This window comes from Taudactylus pleione, unplaced genomic scaffold, assembly GCF_031769625.1.
Source record: "Taudactylus pleione unplaced genomic scaffold, aTauple2 ptg000954l, whole genome shotgun sequence".
NCBI classification, from domain to species: domain Eukaryota; kingdom Metazoa; phylum Chordata; class Amphibia; order Anura; family Myobatrachidae; genus Taudactylus; species Taudactylus pleione.
In genome coordinates, this window is record NW_028285355.1 from 825,990 (window position 1) to 844,530 (window position 18,541).

The 18,541-nt window shown below is 44.2% G+C and overlaps 1 protein-coding gene across 1 annotated transcript in view; it reads right to left on the bottom strand.

Annotated features, from left to right (window-relative positions):
* The window catches only part of TENM4 (teneurin transmembrane protein 4), a 677,831-nt gene that overhangs the window by 108,299 nt on the left and 550,991 nt on the right, over positions 1-18,541 (bottom strand). Inside the window, 1 exon segment of the mRNA XM_088459938.1 lies at positions 3,498-3,683. Within this exon segment, the coding sequence (XP_088316064.1) occupies positions 3,498-3,683 (186 nt within the window).

Below are 18,541 nucleotides of genomic sequence, written 5' to 3' on the forward strand. Positions count from 1 at the left end.
CTCAGGCAGCTTGCTTGTAAAATCCCATTGGCTATGAAGGCTTACCGGCCCTATGAAAGCATTACAAACGTGTTAAGCGAAGCAGCCACGGGACATTAGGTTTTTGTTTTTTGCCCAGCGGTAAAGCGGAATAGCCAAAGACACGTAAAGAGACATAAAGACCCGACAGAGACAGAAGGATTGCCATGCAGGTAGACAATACACAAGGACACGGGGATGGCTTACTGCAACGTTTAATATCATTTTCAGTCAATGTCCTTTCATCTGTGCCAATATTACTGACTTTTATTACTTTCCACTCTTTTCATCGCTCTATCCTTAGCCAAATTGTTTTTAAAGATTCGCTAAATTTATTGAACCAATTCTATAGGCAATAAACTTTGCAAGGTCAGAGAATATGCACAATTTAGAAGCGCAACGAACGAAATCTTCATTCCCGTGACAAATCACCAGAGCTGGGAGTTGAACGCCACCCCCAGCCCCGACGTGGTGAATAAAACGGAGAACAATTCTGCAATGTGTAAAAAAAAAAATTAAAAAAAAGTTTACAATCTCTGTCTGCCGATACTTAATCTATGCCTAATACATCATTTAAAGGGTATATCTGCTATTCACATATATCTCTCAAAAGGCACCAAGTTGAGACTCTGGACTCATCGGGTCATTTGCATACTGATTAAACTGGCCGGTCTTGTGTTTTCCCTGTAATGAGATGCAGGCTGGTGTAAAATGGCGTGAGGCGTCAGCACATTGTAATATATTATGTCCACAGACCACAAACAGATCAGTTTTTACAAAATATTCTCATAACTAAAGTTAATCTCCGATTGAAAGATTTTAAGCCTGTACTGATGTACTTCCGATCTCGCCTGCTTGAAGCAAATACGGAATGGGGTTTAGAACAACTGGGTGATATTATATCAGGGAGAGATGAAAAAAAGATAAATAAGACACATATCTGGTAGGCTTTATCCCAGTGGCTAAGTGCAGTGACTGTAAATAACTGTAGGGATGTGCAGGCTCGGATTAGTTCAGATTTTCCCGCCAAATTTGAAATTTTCCCGCCAAAAATCGGGTCTCAGAAAGAGGCAAAACGTCATCTTTCATGGACAAACATCATCTTTCATCGACTTTTGTCCGTGAAAGATGATGTTTGTCCATGAAAGATGATGTTTTGCCTCTTTCTGAGACCCGATTTTTGGCGGGAAAATTTCAAATTTGGCGGGAAAATCCAAACTAATCCGAGCCTGCCCATCCCTATAAAGAAGTGACACAGAGAACAATAAAAACAGATTGTGAGATTGATTGGACAGTGGGAATGTGCCTCAGTAGTTCTGGGCAGAGCTCGGCGTAATGCTATATGCGCCATATGAGGTAACAACTAACCTGTGATTAATACATTACAAAACAACAACTTTTCTCATATGTTCTACAGACTGAGGCATTATGTACAGTGCGCCTGTTTGGGATACATACCTTAGAAACAGTGACGCGATCGATAGCAGAACGCCAGCGACAGTACTCTAACCAGGCAAAAAAGCTACTTCAAGCATTTTTACAGTGCGAGCATTAGATCTTTAAATATGCTTTAAAAAATATGGCTATTTCTAAAGTTATAATGCCCACACAGTAAACCTACAGCGTGACTGCTTTGCGTTTTTTGGGGGCTCATCCATTATCGTTACTGAGGGAGGAGCTACACATCCTCACGGGACAATGAAACAGGTCAGGGAAAATGTTTATTGTTCTATCTTATGATGTTGAATCTCAGTAAAAAAATAAGACAACTAGTAGGTGGGAATCCTTGTCACGCTCTCATACCCAATAGGAAGAGATTGAAGCAAAGTGCGGTCATGTCATTTCCCAGAAGTCTCTTCTCCTTGTGAGTAGCGGGTTATCTACATACTGACCCTATTCCTTTACACGGCTTCAGTGAGGTTAAAGCAACATGAGAACCTAATAGAAAAAAGTTCCAGGAACACTAAGCAAAGTGCACCTCATTAGCTAAGCGGGAATCTGGAGCGAATGACACTAGGCCTAGCACTGTGTTACTGTCAGAGCCACGAGCAACTATTGCAAATGTTTTAATGGCCAATTAACATCTGCAAGGAATGGGAGCACATAAAATAGGATGGAGGGAGGTAGGTAACTTTTACAATAGAGATACTGCATGGAATTAAACTTTCGCAGTACTGGCATTTAGATGAGGGACAATTAACAAGTTTCTATTTATTTTACTGTGATATCACCGTTTTGCATTCTATCGAGTTCTAAACACCATACTTGACGACTTCCTGACTTCCCCCTCCGGTAGGTGTCGCGGGAAAATGGGCGTGACACCGGAATTGCGTCATAGTAGCCCCGCCCCCCCCGCTACACAATGCTGCAATTTCCAGCAGGAATTGCATGATCGCCCGCCCAGGGTTACAGAGAGCTTAGTGGAGGACTTGATTTTGACAGGGCCGGATTAAAGGCCACCTGGGCCTGGGGTTGACAAAGTTCAGGGGCCTACAGTGAGATGTGGAGGAGCAGGGACTAGAGCTTTGTGGGTGTGGCCGGTATCATGCGGTACCCCCTCTACACTGTCAGCACCTATGTCTCCCCAATTCCGTAAACAGAAAAAAAAAATTTTGCTCCATATTCTGAGAAAATGGAAAAGCAATACGAATACTTCTGATTTATGGCCGAATGTGTGGCCAGCTGGCCATCATTATGCGGTCATGATGATGGGCCTATTTTTACGTGAAGGCCTGGAGCTGTAGTCCCATTCACCCGGTTGTTAATCTGGCCCTGAATGTAGAGCAAAGAGCCCGGCTATGTGGCCTGGAGAGGTCTGTTCCTCCGCGAGTACTAGATTTGCACATTTATTCAGTGTTGTTAAAAGAGGCCTGTATTTCTGCTCAATACGAAGGTGCATACACACGGGACGATGTGCTGTATGAACGATAATGGTGAACGATTTTCCTTGAACTATCTGTAATGCAGGACAAACGATATCGGGTGTACACAGTGAATGATATCTATGATGGATATCTTTCAGTGAAGTCATCCTGAACAGGCAATTCTTGAAGATATCGTCCAAATTGGCCTACATGTACGGACGACCACAGACATCGCTATCGTCCATGCGAAAGCACGCATCGTTGGTCGTTCATTGCATACACACGGAACGATATGAACGATATATCGTTGGACGATATCGCTTCGTGTGTATGCCCCTTGACATTCCTTAGAAATACTAAAACACTATCCAATAGGTAAACACACAATCACGCAACTCGCAGGCATCAGATTTCCCGTTAAACAATAAAGCCGCTACCCTAACCACCAAATGAAAGGACATTTTGTTACAATCCGACATGAAATATGCGTGATGTCAGAACTGAAAACCTAGTACGAAGCTGCACATGCTACGAGAACACCCCCTCAGTCATATGTAAAGCATGCCCCTTGTTTTAAAGTGTATCTATCAGCTTCTCTTTCCCCCAACCGCCTACCAATGGTGCAGTGTTCTCCGTTCCAGCCGGGGCTGCATTCACATTTCCCGTCTCGGCAGGTCCCGTGCTCGTTGCAGCGCGGGTGGCAGGACCTCTGATCGCAAGCGGCACCCATCCAGCCCTCGTCGCAGCGGCAGCTGCCACCGATACACGTGCCGTGACCTCCGCAATCAGCTGCACAGATTTCTGTTGGGCAGCAAAGAAAAAAAAAAAAAAAGTCAGAAACATTAAGAGATAGGGGGGGGAAGAGACAGTCAAGAGACAAAAATACCCTCCCCAAACACACGTCACTGGAAGACGCAGCATATTACGGCTTCTCCTGCCAGAGATTCATGACCCAACTTGTAAGTGGTGACCAACAGGCCTCAATAAAACTTAATTTGACTCCAATAATTGTCAGCTCCTATTTTTCTCTCCAGACATTCCTTCAACTTGCTGTCATAATAAATAATTTGCTGTTGTCATAATTTTAGTAAGTATGGAATGGAATCAATATATGTTTTAATCCTCTTTATGATTAAAGCCTATAAACAACAGAATACACCATTATTTATCATCTGAACAGACATAGGTATGAGCTACTGCATGGGCAAACATCTTCAATGGACTTTTGTCCAGGAATGATGAGGTCTGTCCATGAAAGATGAAGTTTTGCCTCTTTCTGAGACCCGATTTTTGGCGGGAAAAATCCGAACTTGGCGGGAAAATTCGAACCTATCCGAGCCTGCACATCCCTAATTTAAACGTATTCTTTATGGCTTTAGTTACTAAACTAAACGCATGATGAGCTTGCAATCACAACTACGGAAAACTTTATATGGCAGTTTGTTTTGCTCTCTGTACCACAATCCAAAAATAAAAGGCAAACAATATTAAAGGAGAAGAGACCTGGGTAACATTGAAATGGGGTGGGTAACGGATGTCGACGCCTTGGATCTTAGAGGTCAGAATCCCGACGCCGGCATCCCGACAGGGTTACAATCCTGACACAAGGAGGTAAGTATACTCTCCTTCCCCACCCCTCCCTCCCCGCAGCCTAATCCTAACCTCCCTTCCCCGCAGTCTAAACCTAACCCTTCCCCCACCTAGTCCTGGGATAACTACACCCCATTGAAACCGTATAATGATCGAATGATTATGCAGATATTACAGGAGTTAAGAAAAAGACAATAATAGAATGTGTGTGTGTGTTATATCAACTATTACGACTGAAAATCCAGGAAGCAAGCTGAGGGTTACAATAGTCCAGGTGGGAAAGTAGAAGAAAAAGTTTAATTCAGAAACCTTTTTAATTAGTCAATACACTGCAGAAGGCTACTCGTATAGTATATTTTGTAACAACAACAACATATTGACACAACACAGGGAAAAACCTGGAGAACCTTAGCATTTATCTCCAAAAGAAGCTTGGCGGGACAAGAATGAGAGTTACACATCAATACCTCTCCATACTTATTGTGACAGGGAATTCCTGTAGCGCACTAATCCTTCCTGACAATAAGAATCTTATAAGGAGATTACAAAAAAAAAAAAGTGGGGGGGGGGCAGAGAGGGAGAGTGAAGACAGACGTAGATTGTGAAGGTCTCCCTTGATTGATTCTCCTATTTATTGCCTAATTCTGTCACACTAGAGCTTTTGTGCCAGGCAAATCCAAAAGGAGAGGCCAGGGGAGGGGCAGCGAAACGTCTTCCACTGAATGTTACAGAAGTCATATTTAATTAAAAACTGGTTAAGTGTGAAAACAATGCAGGAATAAATGACTGATAATGCAGCTGAATGCTGCAGAGCCTGCTTTATGGCTTGCTAACCTGCCATCGCCACTGAATTTCATTAATTTGTGAGTTTTTTTTTCTCTCTCTCTCTCATTCGATGTTCTCTCAGTAGAGATTATTTTTCCTGTCTGTCCTAAACGCTGGCACTGTCAGTTCCTGAAAATCTCCCGTTTTACATAGCAGAATGGAAGGAGGAAATGTTAATGGTCTTTAACAATTTAGGAGTTGTGATGAACTAAGAATACAAATTAAATGAAGATCATGGTTAAAAATGATAAATGCCTGAATAGAACTTAATGTCTGAGATGCTTAATGTCAAAGTTAATTGCTAAACCAGCAAACAAGAATTATTAGTCACATTTCACTGTAGTATTAGCAAATTAATGTATATATTTTCCTCATGTACTTGAGGATGCAGTGTTTTAAATGCAAACTAAAGCCAATCAGAGCATTACAACATTCACTGGACCAGACCAACCTTTAAAAATGAACATGCCCAGAATAACCTGTAGCCAATCAGAGCATTAGAGCATTCACATAACTAGCCAAACCTGTAGCCAATCAAAGCACTAGAATCTTCACAGGACTAGGGATGGCCATTGGTGGGGTGTTCATCGATAGGTACCTTTGATGGGGCCATCGGTGATTATCATCGATGGCACAAAACCATCTATGGTGAACCATCGATGGTTTGCACCCCTCGAATGTCACCGCTGCTGGGGGCACGGTTGACTACAGGCCAGTCAAAATCAGGGGTGGGGCTTAGCGGGCACCAGGGAGCGGGACTAAGCTCTGTCCAGTCATGGGGAAAAAAATAATAATATCGGCTCCCACTTGTCAATCGATGGCGAAAACCACTGGTTATTTCTCATAGATGGCAAAACCATCGGCCATCGACAGTTAAACATCAATGATGGCTAACTGGTCGATGACTATCCCTACACAGGACTAGACCAACATGTAACCAATTAGAGCATTAGAATATCTGCAGGACTAGACCAACCTGTAACCAATCAGAGCATTAGAATATTTGCAGGACTAGACCAACCTGTAACCAATCAGAGCATTAGAATATTTGCAGGACTAGACCAACCTGTAACCAATCAGAGCATTAGAATATTTGCAGGACTAGACTGGCCAGGGAAGAACGACATTTTCAGAACTGCTCCAATCAATATTTCTCCTTGTTTCACACATTTTGACAGAGGAATTACCCTTATGTGTTCTCAGCCTTATACCAACCACACCACACCACAATTAAGAATAACTCACAGGTATTGTCCTAGTTCTATTCATGGACAACAACTTCTGCAAAATCAACAAATACATTTTGGAACCATTTTGTAAGCTCTCATACCCAGGTTCTTCTGTCTCGTGTCTGCATATCCTAAGTACTGGTTCTGTTCTTTATACATTTTTTTTTTTAATGCATGATTTGTTACATCAGCTGTCTGGTGCTGCAGAGATTTGCTGAGCCTCACGCATGTACAGTGCAAGTCTACATTTTCCAGCTTTGTGGTTGACCCTTCCTGCTAACATTCCAGTTTAGACCACCAGGTGGTGCTAGCCTCCAGAATTAAAAAAAATTGCCACTTTGGGCCTTATGCAAAGATGAATGCATACTGGCCATAGACGCCGTCACATTCTACATGTATATTTGCCTTTATGCAGAGGTGTATGAATGCTTGCACCAGGCTATACTTGGTGCAAATGACACAGCAGCCACTGCTTTCCGCCAACTCTGCACAGCCGTCGACACACCCACACTTAACTTTACCTAATGCCCCGTTACAACCCAATCACAAACAGAGATGATGTAACTGAAATGTCTACGACTGTCTAAAGGTCCCCATCCACTAGCAGACATGAAAACGACTGCACGATTACGACATTGCAATCGTGCAGTAATTTTGTCAGTCTGTGATGAGCCTGCACTGAACGAGCAGTCGTTCCGTGCAGGCACATCAATCATCTGCAAATGTGTTGAACCTGACGATATGGTCAGGTTGTCCAGCATGTTTGCAAGATAGATGTCTAAACGACCAGCACCGCTGGTCGTTTTCGACACTTTTGCAAACGATCTATGAACGATTGAACGATCGTTATCGTTCAATCGCTCAACTAAATCGTCTAGTGGATGGGCACCTTAATACCCGTATTTGGGTAATTTTGGTTCTGGAACAAGGGCAGTGCGAAAACAAGCCAGATATGCCACACTAACTTAGCATCAGCCCCTTTATGCGCCAAGTCTCCCCTGCGACGTGTCAGTGATCGGCGTTCTGTTCATAACCCCAATACACGGATATGCAGACAGCATTTTTACTATTCTTCCATTCTGTAAATTGTCTTCCTAATCACGAGGCCCCAGCTCCTCTCGCATCTTCTCTTCTTGCATTTCAGAAGCTCAGATTAGATCATACAGTTCTATCTTTTTCGCGGCTCGTAGCATTTACCCGCGGATCGAAAGAGAGAAAACGCTCCTATTATCTGCCAGGACTTTGGTGACATTTTAGAGATAATTCTGCAAAGTTTGTTTAAAATTGCCCTAACTTAGAAGAAAAACTCCAATTGCATTTAAACTGAACGGCTCGTGCCTTTATATCGAGTATCTACAGCAAGCTGCTTTCTCAGGCAATTCAATTCTCTCTTATTAGTGTTGACCTGATTAGTTTAGAAATCGTCTACTGGGATTTGGAGAGATAATGAGATAACAACAGACAATAGGCCCTTAAGAACTAAACTTTGCAAAACGCAGTCTAGTTAACTCGTTGTGCCCATGCTGTGGGTATTTTTTGCTTGGTCCTCAGATTTACATCATTTCACTGACAACCGTAAGCAGTTGAAAACTTCTTTTGTATTTGATGGCTAGAGCGAAGGTGACCGGTCACTAGGGGGCGCCAGATGCCTGTCCAGATTCACACTCAAGCTTTGTGGCCCTATATGAGGCGCCTGGTCAATTTTACTGCAGTTGCAAAGGCTCTATGGGGCAGGACTATGAAAGAACTGTTGACCGGGGGTAAAATGGTGCTTTAATGGCCAAGGGTTTACATTTTGTAGTAAAAATGCTAGTGACATTTGTTTGTTACATTGGAGGTTACTGGAAGTTTCCCCGTAATAAACACTTATGGACAGCGCAAGTTGTTTTTAGGAGAACGTAATGCAAAGAAAATCAGTGACGCTTGTGTATGGTGACAGCAGGACCATGGGTTCTATTTCCTGACCTGTCTATGGGGGAAATGTAAATTACCTTAGAGATCAGCTCCCGTCATTTTTTGCAAACATAGGGGCTATTCCGGCAGAGGACGGAATTGCAAAGTTGCACGCAGGCATATACCATAGTGTGTAGTGCAGGCATATACCATAATGTGTAGTGCAGGCATATACCATAATGTGTAGTGTAGGCATATACCGTAGTGTGTAGTGCAAGCATATACTGTAGTGTGTAGTGCAGGCCTATACTGTAGTGTGTAGTGCAGCCATATACTGTAGTGTGTAGTGCAGGCATATACTGTAGTGTGTAGGGCAGGCATATACTGTAGTGTGTAAGGCAGGCCTATACTGTAGCATGTAGTGCAGGCATATACTGTAGCGTGTAGTGCAGGCATATACTGTAGCGTGTAGTGTAGGCATATACTGTAGTGAGTAGGGCAGGCATATACTGTAGTGTGTAGTACAGGCATATACTGTAGTGTGTAGGGCAGGCCTATACTGTAGTGTGTAGTGCAGGCCTATACTGTAGTGTGTAGAGCAGGCCTATACTGTAGTGTGTAGTGCAGGCATATACTGTAGTGTGTAGTGCAGGCATATACTGTAGTGTGTAGTGCAGGCATATACTGTAGTGCATAATGCAGGCATATACTGTAGTGTGTAGTACAGGCATATACTGTAGTGTGTAGTGTAGGCATATACTGTAGTGTGTAGTGCAGGCCTATACTGTAGTGTTTAGTGTAGGCATATACTGTAGTGTGTAGGGCAGGCCTATACTGTAATGTGTAGTGCAGGCATATACTGTAGTGTGTAGTGTAGGCATATACTGTAGTGTGTAGTGCAGGCATATACTGTAGTGTGTAGTGCAGGCATATACTGTAGTGTGTAGTGCAGGCCTATACTGTAGTGTGTAGTGCAGGCCTATACTGTAGTGTGTAGTGCAGGCCTATACTGTAGTGTGTAGTGCAGGTATATACTGTAGTGTGTAGTGCAGCCATATACTGTAGTGTGTAGTGCAGGCCTATACTGTAGTGTGTAGTGCAGGCCTATACTGTAGTGTGTAGTGCAGGTATATACTGTAGTGTGTAGTGCAGCCATATACTGTAGTGTGTAGTGCAGGCATATACTGTAGTGTGTAGGGCAGGCATATACTGTAGTGTGTAAGGCAGGCCTATACTGTAGCATGTAGTGCAGGCATATACTGTAGCGTGTAGTGCAGGCATATACTGTAGCGTGTAGTGTAGGCATATACTGTAGTGAGTAGGGCAGGCATATACTGTAGTGTGTAGTACAGGCATATACTGTAGTGTGTAGTGCAGGCATATACTGTAGTGTGTAGTGCAGGCATATACTGTAGTGTGTAGTGCAGCCATATACTGTAGTGTGTAGTGCAGGCATATACTGTAGTGTGTAGGGCAGGCATATACTGTAGTGTGTAAGGCAGGCCTATACTGTAGCATGTAGTGCAGGCATATACTGTAGCGTGTAGTGCAGGCATATACTGTAGCGTGTAGTGTAGGCATATACTGTAGTGAGTAGGGCAGGCATATACTGTAGTGTGTAGTACAGGCATATACTGTAGTGTGTAGTGCAGGCATATACTGTAGTGTGTAGTGCAGGCATATACTGTAGTGTGTAGTGCAGGCATATACTGTAGTATGTAGTGCAGGCATATACTGTAGTGTGTAGTGCAGGCATATACTGTAGCGTGTAGTGTAGGCATATACTGTAGTGTGTAGTGTAGGCATATACTGTAGTGTGTAGTGCATGCAAACAGCTTTGCAATTCCGTCCTTGCAAATACAGGAAGTGTATGACACCCCATGCTACATTGGCGATCCCAGCACTGCGACCGAGGTTGGCGCCGACCTGCTGAGTAAGCCAAGGCTTACGCGGACTGGCCAGCTTTCGTGGCCAGGAAACGGTCTATGGACACAGTACCTGGCCTTGCCACTCCAGGAAAACTCTGTAAATGTCTCTGCCTGCTAATCAGGCAGAGGCATAGCAGGGGCTGCATGCGATTACGCCAGACCTGTTTGCAGGTGCAGAGTCCCGACAATCCGGAATCTACATTCAGCTCAGCCCCATAGTCTATAAAATGACCGTTAGGAGTTGATTGGTTGGTACTTTATCTCTCTCTGAGATTTGATACATCTCCCCCTAAATGCGGTGCACTATTCTTAAAATCATGCACGCAAATTGCACGAAAATTACTCCAGCAGTTGCGCTGCTTGGTACAGGACAAGTAGCCATGTGGTTACTGTCACATGTATCCAAAATGGATGGACTCTAGCTGTTCCACATTTCTGGATCATTAATTACTCATACTAGATGTTAGGAGGCCGGATTACTACCTGCCTGTTAGTGCAGTCAGCAATGGTTTTATTTTCTCAGCGCCTTCATCAACTTGCCCGATAATGACCTGATAAGTTTCATTGGAATATTCCCCGATATCGCCCTCATTTTAAAGGCCCCACGTGGTGCAAAGTTGGGCAAATTGCAATACTGCAATATGTGGGGCCAATTGAACCCATTACTCCTAATCAGCTTTCATTTTCTTGAAGGCACAGGATAAATCAGAGTAAAGCTAGGTACACACTGGACCATGGGTCTCATGCAGACCCGCTCGCGAGCGCAGGACGCTCGCAAGCGGGTCGGTGGTACCCAAATGCGCATGCGCACGACAGAGGGAGCTCCGTCATGCGCATGCGCGAGACCCGGATAGCGACAGCCAAGCTGTCGCTCCGGGTCTCGCACCAAAGGGGGCGTGCTGTCGATGGTGATTGACAGCACGCCACCTTTGGTGGGTGTGCCGGGGGCGTGGCTGCCAGACGGAGGCGTTCCCATGGGAACACCTACCGTCTGGGGCCGGCCCCACTGACATCACTAGTGATGTCAGTGGGAGTGATTTTGGCACTGATAGAGCCAAAATCACTCCAGGGCTTGCGGTCACCGAGACCCTACCGCAGGGTCTCGTCGCAAGCCCGATGGTCGCGATGGTCTTGACCATCGCGACCATCATCATGGACGCTTGCATAAGCTGTGGGTGGTCACCCACAGCTATGCGAGCGACCAAGGGGCCGCTCCAATTTTAGGTAGCCCGGCCCTGATTCAGAGCGAGCGCTCTGGTCAGAGCGTCCGGCTCTGAATCAGGCCCCATATGTCGGCCCGTAGGGTACACATTAGAGCGATGTTATTAACGACGGAGCGGCCACTGATTCTGTCCTTCATTGATATGAATGGGGCACTGGCAATATCGTCAGGTTGGATGTGACGTCACATGCGACCGCGGGAGCGCGCATATTGCGCGTACACATTGCACGATATGTCGATACAATTTGGCCAAATCGTAACGACATCGATCCAGTGTGTACCTAGTTTAAGGATCAGATTGGTTTGTATGGTAAAAGCCAATTTCTCCTGTTTCCATAAATGTTTCATTGACTGGGGCTCTCATTCTGTCCCATTGGGGTCTGAAACTTCTATTTGCGTCCATAATAATAATAATAATAATAATAATAATAAAAAAAAAAAAAAAACAACAACATATATCTTCTCTTAAGAATGTGCGATATATATCTAGGTGCATTTTCGTATATACCTCCTTTTTAAAAAAAAAAAAAAGTCCTGGGGACCACGTCCAAATCACGTAACGATTAATCCATAAATGACGTGTGTGGCGGCAGCTTGATCCACTGCTAAGCATATGGCAAATATTCAATATTTCATTCATTATTCGCATTGCTTCATGGAGTGACAATGAACTGACTCTTCCGGTGTGTTCAAACACACATCTGTGTATTTAATAAATTGTAATCTCAGCCTTCTCTTCCTAAATCAATAAGACGACGCTTATTGAACGGTAGGAGAAAAAAAAAAAAAGAAAAGATCTCTGTGAAGGGACGTCCAAGTTCTGCACATTTGCAAAGAGCGGTTCCTGTGAAGGAGACTGGTTGCCAGGGGCTAGAGTTGCCTTCTGACCTTCTTCCACATCAGGATCTGGAAAAAGCACTTGTCCTTTGGCAGTTATCACAAGGGGCCAATACGGCACGGAAGAAGCTGGGTCTGTAAAGAGGTTTTCAGCTTTTACAAGGCTCCAGGAGGAGGCCTTATTTTTCCCATTAAAGTCACAGATTGCACATTTGACCTCTGACAAGACTGTGAAAACGCGCTCAATGGCTGAGGATTAAGGAAAAGCTAAAAATACAAAAAAAGTCCCCTGAGCCACCGAGCAGGCTACCAGGCTGTGTCAGTGTGCCGGACAGGTCCCTTTATCTCCCGTGTTCAGAGCCTATTCATTTGTCCGGGGTTACGGGCGGTTTATTGTGCAGTTTGATCTGCAACTTGCTTGTTCTACTTTCCAGAGTGGTAAATGCAGAGCACAAGCGGCTTATTTCTCGAGTGCATTCCCTGCATGCCAATAGAACACAATTACACGGTGCGTTAAAAAAAGCACGATTCATTGGAAAGTATTATTTTATTTACGCCGATCTAAAGGCATCAGACAAGATGGCAGCTCTGACACTGGAATGACAAGATGGCAGCTCTGACTGGAATAACAAGATGGGAGCTCTGACTGAAATGACAAGATGGCAGCTCTGACTGGAATGACAAGATGGCAGCTCTGACTGGAATGACAAGATGGCAGCTCTGACTGGAATGACAAGATGGGAGCTCTGACTGGAATGACAAGATGGGAGCTCTGACTGAAATGACAAGATGGCAGCTCTGACTGGAATGACAAGATGGCAGCTCTGACTGGAATGACAAGATGGCAGCTCTGACTGGAATGACAAGATGGCAGCTCTGACTGAAATGACAAGATGGCAGTCGTGACTGAAATGACAAGATGGCAGCTCTGACTGAAATGACAAGATGGCAGCTCTGACTGAAATGACAAGATGGCAGCTCAGACTGAAATGACAAGATGGCAGCTCAGACTGAAATGACAAGATGGCAGCTCAGACTGAAATGACAAGATGGCAGCTCTGACTAAAATAGACAAGATGACAGCTCTGACTGGAATGACAAGATGGCAGCTCTGACTGGAATGACAAGATGTAAAAATACACTGAGAAGAATTGATACATGAGCAGGAATGTGTCAAAAGTTCAAAAGAATTTTCCAAATGTGGAGAGTGCTCGACACAATCTCACTTGCCCCACACTAGTACCCTCAGTGGGGTACCAACCTGCGTACGGTTTAATTTTTTTTTTCATTCCATCTGGGGCCCCTATTTACGGTTAGTGGAGACCTCTGTTGGAAGTATTCAGAAATAATTCATACAAACATGGCACACAGTGAAAATTTTGAACTGGCTTCTGATTGGATGCCTGTAGTACTCATCCAATTAGGAGCCAGGTGTCTTTTCCACATGGGGTCCTGGGTGACGTAAGCAAAACACATAAACAGTGTAACTATTACATTTACCATTAAACTACATTTAAAATACAGTTAATAAAATATGACAGTCACAAATATTGATCAGCTTTTGTTATTTACTTGTGCACTAGACTTGATCTATGAAGGAAGCCATTTTCCTATGTACCAATATAGCAAAGTGGGCTGCAGGCTTAAATGCTTTGATCAAACCATGACAAAATCCCCTTGGTTTTATTTGCTACACATATGGATTTGCAGTATATTATTGTTAGCGCTGACAGCAAAAGTGTTTCTGTTTTATATACATTTATGGCAATAAAATTGCCCCGCTGCTGGTACCATGTATATTATGGGTAAAACCGAGCGGGGGCATATTCCTTTTCAATATAGCAAAGCACTGCAGGACGTCGCTGAATTGTAGTAAGCGGTATAATGCAAAAAAATGCAACATCCCTTAGCGCCTTTTGTAAGCGGTAACCATCAAAGAACTCTTTTTTTCTTTAGTCAGAAATGTTTTTACCATTGTGCTTAGTTTGAGTGCAACACAGATGTATGCATCTCTCGCAGTTTTTTCGTACATGCATGCGCAGTTGAATGGAAAGTTGGATCTTGGGCTTTCCGTTCCATGTACAAAAAACTAAATAAATGAAAAAATAAAGAAATGAAAAACAGAAGAATGATAAAAAAAAAAAAAAGATTATCGCAGAAAGAACAAATTATTCTTTCAACCAATCAATCAATCAATCAGTTAGACATTTTTAATGAGTTTCCTCTACCTGAGGGGTATATTTACCAAAATGCCGGTTTATAGAAGTGCTAGATAAATGAATGATCAGTAGAATCTGATGGGTTGCTATGGGCAACATCTACACACCTATAAACCCACACCTTAGTAAATATACCCCTGAGATGGCAACATCAGCAGACAGATTGCAGGATGTACCACTATATTCGTGTACCGCCTGCTAAACCCAGCAATTCTACCCGCCAGCTGGCTTTATGGCAGTGCCACTTCTGGCAGACCCCCCCCCATGATGTGTAGCACAAATCCTTTTTTGCCAGAGGAACTGCAACACGTTCTTTTTCCTTTCGTAAACATAGTCCCGAGCTTAATCCACAAGGACCTTTCTCTGACCAGGGCTGTAGCTAGGGTAGTGCGGCCGGTGCCATCGCACAGGGCACCACAGGTCAGGGGGCGCTGTTTGGGCCTATCAAACTTCAGTTTATTATCATTCTTCCTTGTAGCTTCCTCTTATTTCATCCCCAGCATCCCCTGGCCTCCCCTGTCTCTTCCCTGTCCCTTCCCAATGAGGCCATGGCCCTTTTTTGGGTGCATTATGGACCTCATTCAAAGTTGGTCGAAGCGGCCACACGGTCGTACGCCACCGATGTTCGCTATACTGCGCATGCGTAAAGTTCGCAATGCGCGTGCGCAAACTAGCCGCTACGATCAGAAATTTCTCTCTCCTTGAACACAGGCAGGTCGGTAGTTTGAGTGACAGATTGAGGCGTTTGTGGGTGGTAACAGGGGAAGGTGCTTGAAAACGGGGGAGTGGAGATCCGAATGCAGGCGTGCCTAATTATGCGAACGGCGTTTTGTGGGAGTGCATACGGTTTATGGGAGTGCATAATTAACAAAGTAGCGTCATGGCACATGTGACATGGGAGGTTTTTACACTGACATGGTCGTAGAGCTTAAGAGAGGGTATGGTCAACCTTAAGCTCTACGACCAGTTCCGATGGTTCCCGATGGTCTCGATTAATCCTTATATGCCCGGAGATGACGTGCAATGCGTACAAGAAGGGGGCGTATTTTTTTTAATTCCGGCCGCTTCCTCCCCTTGGTCGGCAAGCTACCGATCCGAACTTAGGGACGCAACTTGCGAGGGAATCATTTGCATATCCAGCCCCTTTTCCCGTACGACCGTGCGGCCGCTTCGACCGACTCTGAATGAGGTCCTATGTCACTTAGAAAAATGAGGGGGGCGCCAATGCTCTTTCTGGCACAGGGCACCAAAAAGTCTAGTTACGGCTCTGTCTCTGACCACTTCCCTCCTGTCCTCTGTGTAATAACCAGACAGCTCTGACGCAATCTCGGACAATGTGTTGTATATGTCTGTCCGCTACCACATAAAGTACATTATCTTATTTATAGGATTCATTCATACAGATAACCACTGAAAACAATATGGCTTGCGGCACCCAGGCTACAATATTACAGCAATCTGCTGCAGAGGCTAAATACACTATAACAAGGTGCTTTCATTCAGAAATAAAGGATATTTATCATCATAAAATAAGAATAAATGCTAGGACATACATAAAGCTTATAACAAGAAATCCTTTTTTCCCATTTGAAATAATTACATTTCCTCTCGTCCATCATAGTCTTTTTCCCGTCGTTGTTAGGAAGCGCATTTGCCTGACCAATTTTATGTCATTATGTGTCGTGTTATATAAATGCGACTGAATTCTCATCTATAGAAACAGGGCGGCTGCTCACAGATGTGACTTTCGCTGCGTGCGCGCTTTATAAACGCCAATCGTCCAGCAACTCCTGCCTTGTAAGCCGATGGTAAAGACCATCTGTTAGTGTTTTGTTTTTTTCTTCCATGTGCACTGAGTGTAAAAGCATGGCCTCATCTGGAGAGCACAGGCGCTAAGGAACCGCGCACCAAAGCAAAAATGTTCACCCAATGCCTACGTGAGGTTCTAGTTAATATTAAGGGCGATCAGGCTGATTTTTTTATTTTATTTTTTAAATCGCTGCTTGATGGGGCAATCAAAGAAATCTATATATAAAAGCTTTTCCATGTATTGTACATTGACTGGATCGAGACTATTCTAGAGAAAGAATCTCGTGTTTCTAAATTTTTTCAAACTTGGGAAAGTTATACTGGGACTCTGACCTTCGTACAGAGCGTAGAATTCACGAGTCACTAAAATTTACTCAATGGTACGGTCTTCAAATGATATCGGAGAAGCCTCCAATTAGGTTTGATTTTTAAAGGGGATTTTGTGTCTCTCCCCTTTTGGCTTCCTGGACTCGCGGCCGCGCTTTTTGTTTTCTGTTCAAGGTCTCCTCGATTAGGCTCACAGAATGGTGCATGTATTTATAAATAGTCAATAAATTGTACGATAAGACATATTGTTTCATATTTTTTGGGTGTTTAAGATGAGACCTATTTGTTCCTTTCACAAGAACTGTGGGCCTGATTCAGACCCGCTCCTGACCGCATAGTGCTCGCAAGCGGGTCGATGGTCGCCAGAGCACATGCGAGCCCCAGAGCGAGTGAGAACTTCACTCGCTCCGGGGCTCGCTACAAAACGGGGCGGCTGACGATGTTGATCGACAGCTCGCCCCGTTTTATAGGCGGGGAGGGGGGGGGTGGCTGGACAAACGGAGGCGTTCCCGAAGGAACGCCTGCCGTTTGTGGGCGGCCCTACTGACATCATTTGTGACGTCAGTAGTGAACTTCCTGCTCTATTAGAGCAGGAAGTTCACTCGGGCTTGCGGGAACCGAGACCCTACCACAAGGGTCTTGTCGCAAGCCCGATGGTCGTGATAATTGCCACCATCGCCAGGCCGCTCGCAAAAGCTGCGGGTGGTTACCCATAGCTATGCGAGCGACCTTGAGGCGGATTTTTTCTTTTAAATATCCGCCCTGATTCAGAGCGAGCGCTTGCAAATAGCGAGCGCCTCTGAATCAGGCCCTGTATCTTTAATCTATGCGTCCTGTAGAGTGTATAATTATTCACAGCCGCATTGCGAGTCTTTAATAATGGAATTCGATGTATTTATTTTCTTTATAATCTGTGGCTATAATTGCAGATGCATCTTGTACGACTTGTTATCATGGTGTTTCAATAAAAAAACATTTCTGAAAAAAATATATAGTTTAAATAAATAAATAATAGTCCGATGCTCAGCCACACTGGCCCCGAACGCCTGATAGCTTGCGATCCGGATCATTGCCAAACATGGCGGTTGTTTTTGGGTCAACGCGCACTGCAAACTGGGGCCGATTACCTAATACCTCGGGGGCTATCGCAGAAGGTGTGCTCAGCCTAAAACACACATTCTAGAAGGATTAGAGATTCGAATTCCACCACGTGTCCCCATACAACATAAAACCTAGGCACACAAGAGGTTTCGAAGTGCTATTATATAATGCATGCAGCGCAAAACACAGGTGTCCATCTCCCTCTATGCATCTGATCGCAGGAATCTTTGAGACAAGACAGACTGGCGACCTTACAGCCCGGGGTTAGCGGTTCTGTCTATTCTGTTGGAATATTAAGTGGAGAACCTCTGCTATCCCCCGGGACATCATACCTCCTCTGGAGAACTTCACACCATCTAAATTAAAAGTTTAACGCAGGAGGAGGTGTGTGCAAGTGCGTGCGTCCCCTTCAGCGCCTCATGAATAGAACATGAGATTTTATTTATAAAGTTTGGAGACCTCTGAACCCCCCCTGGAGGGTTCTGCCTTATCACAAGTGTTGTTTGATCAATGAGATTTGACACTGTCTGGAGAGATACATTAGAGACACAGTAGGAATGCCAGCACACGGACGCTGCTAGCGGTTGGAGTTTATCCATCAATGATTATATAAAAGGCTGTATCATATTTAAAATCTGTTTATTCAACTGGAAAGATTGTGCTTAGACGACTGTACGGC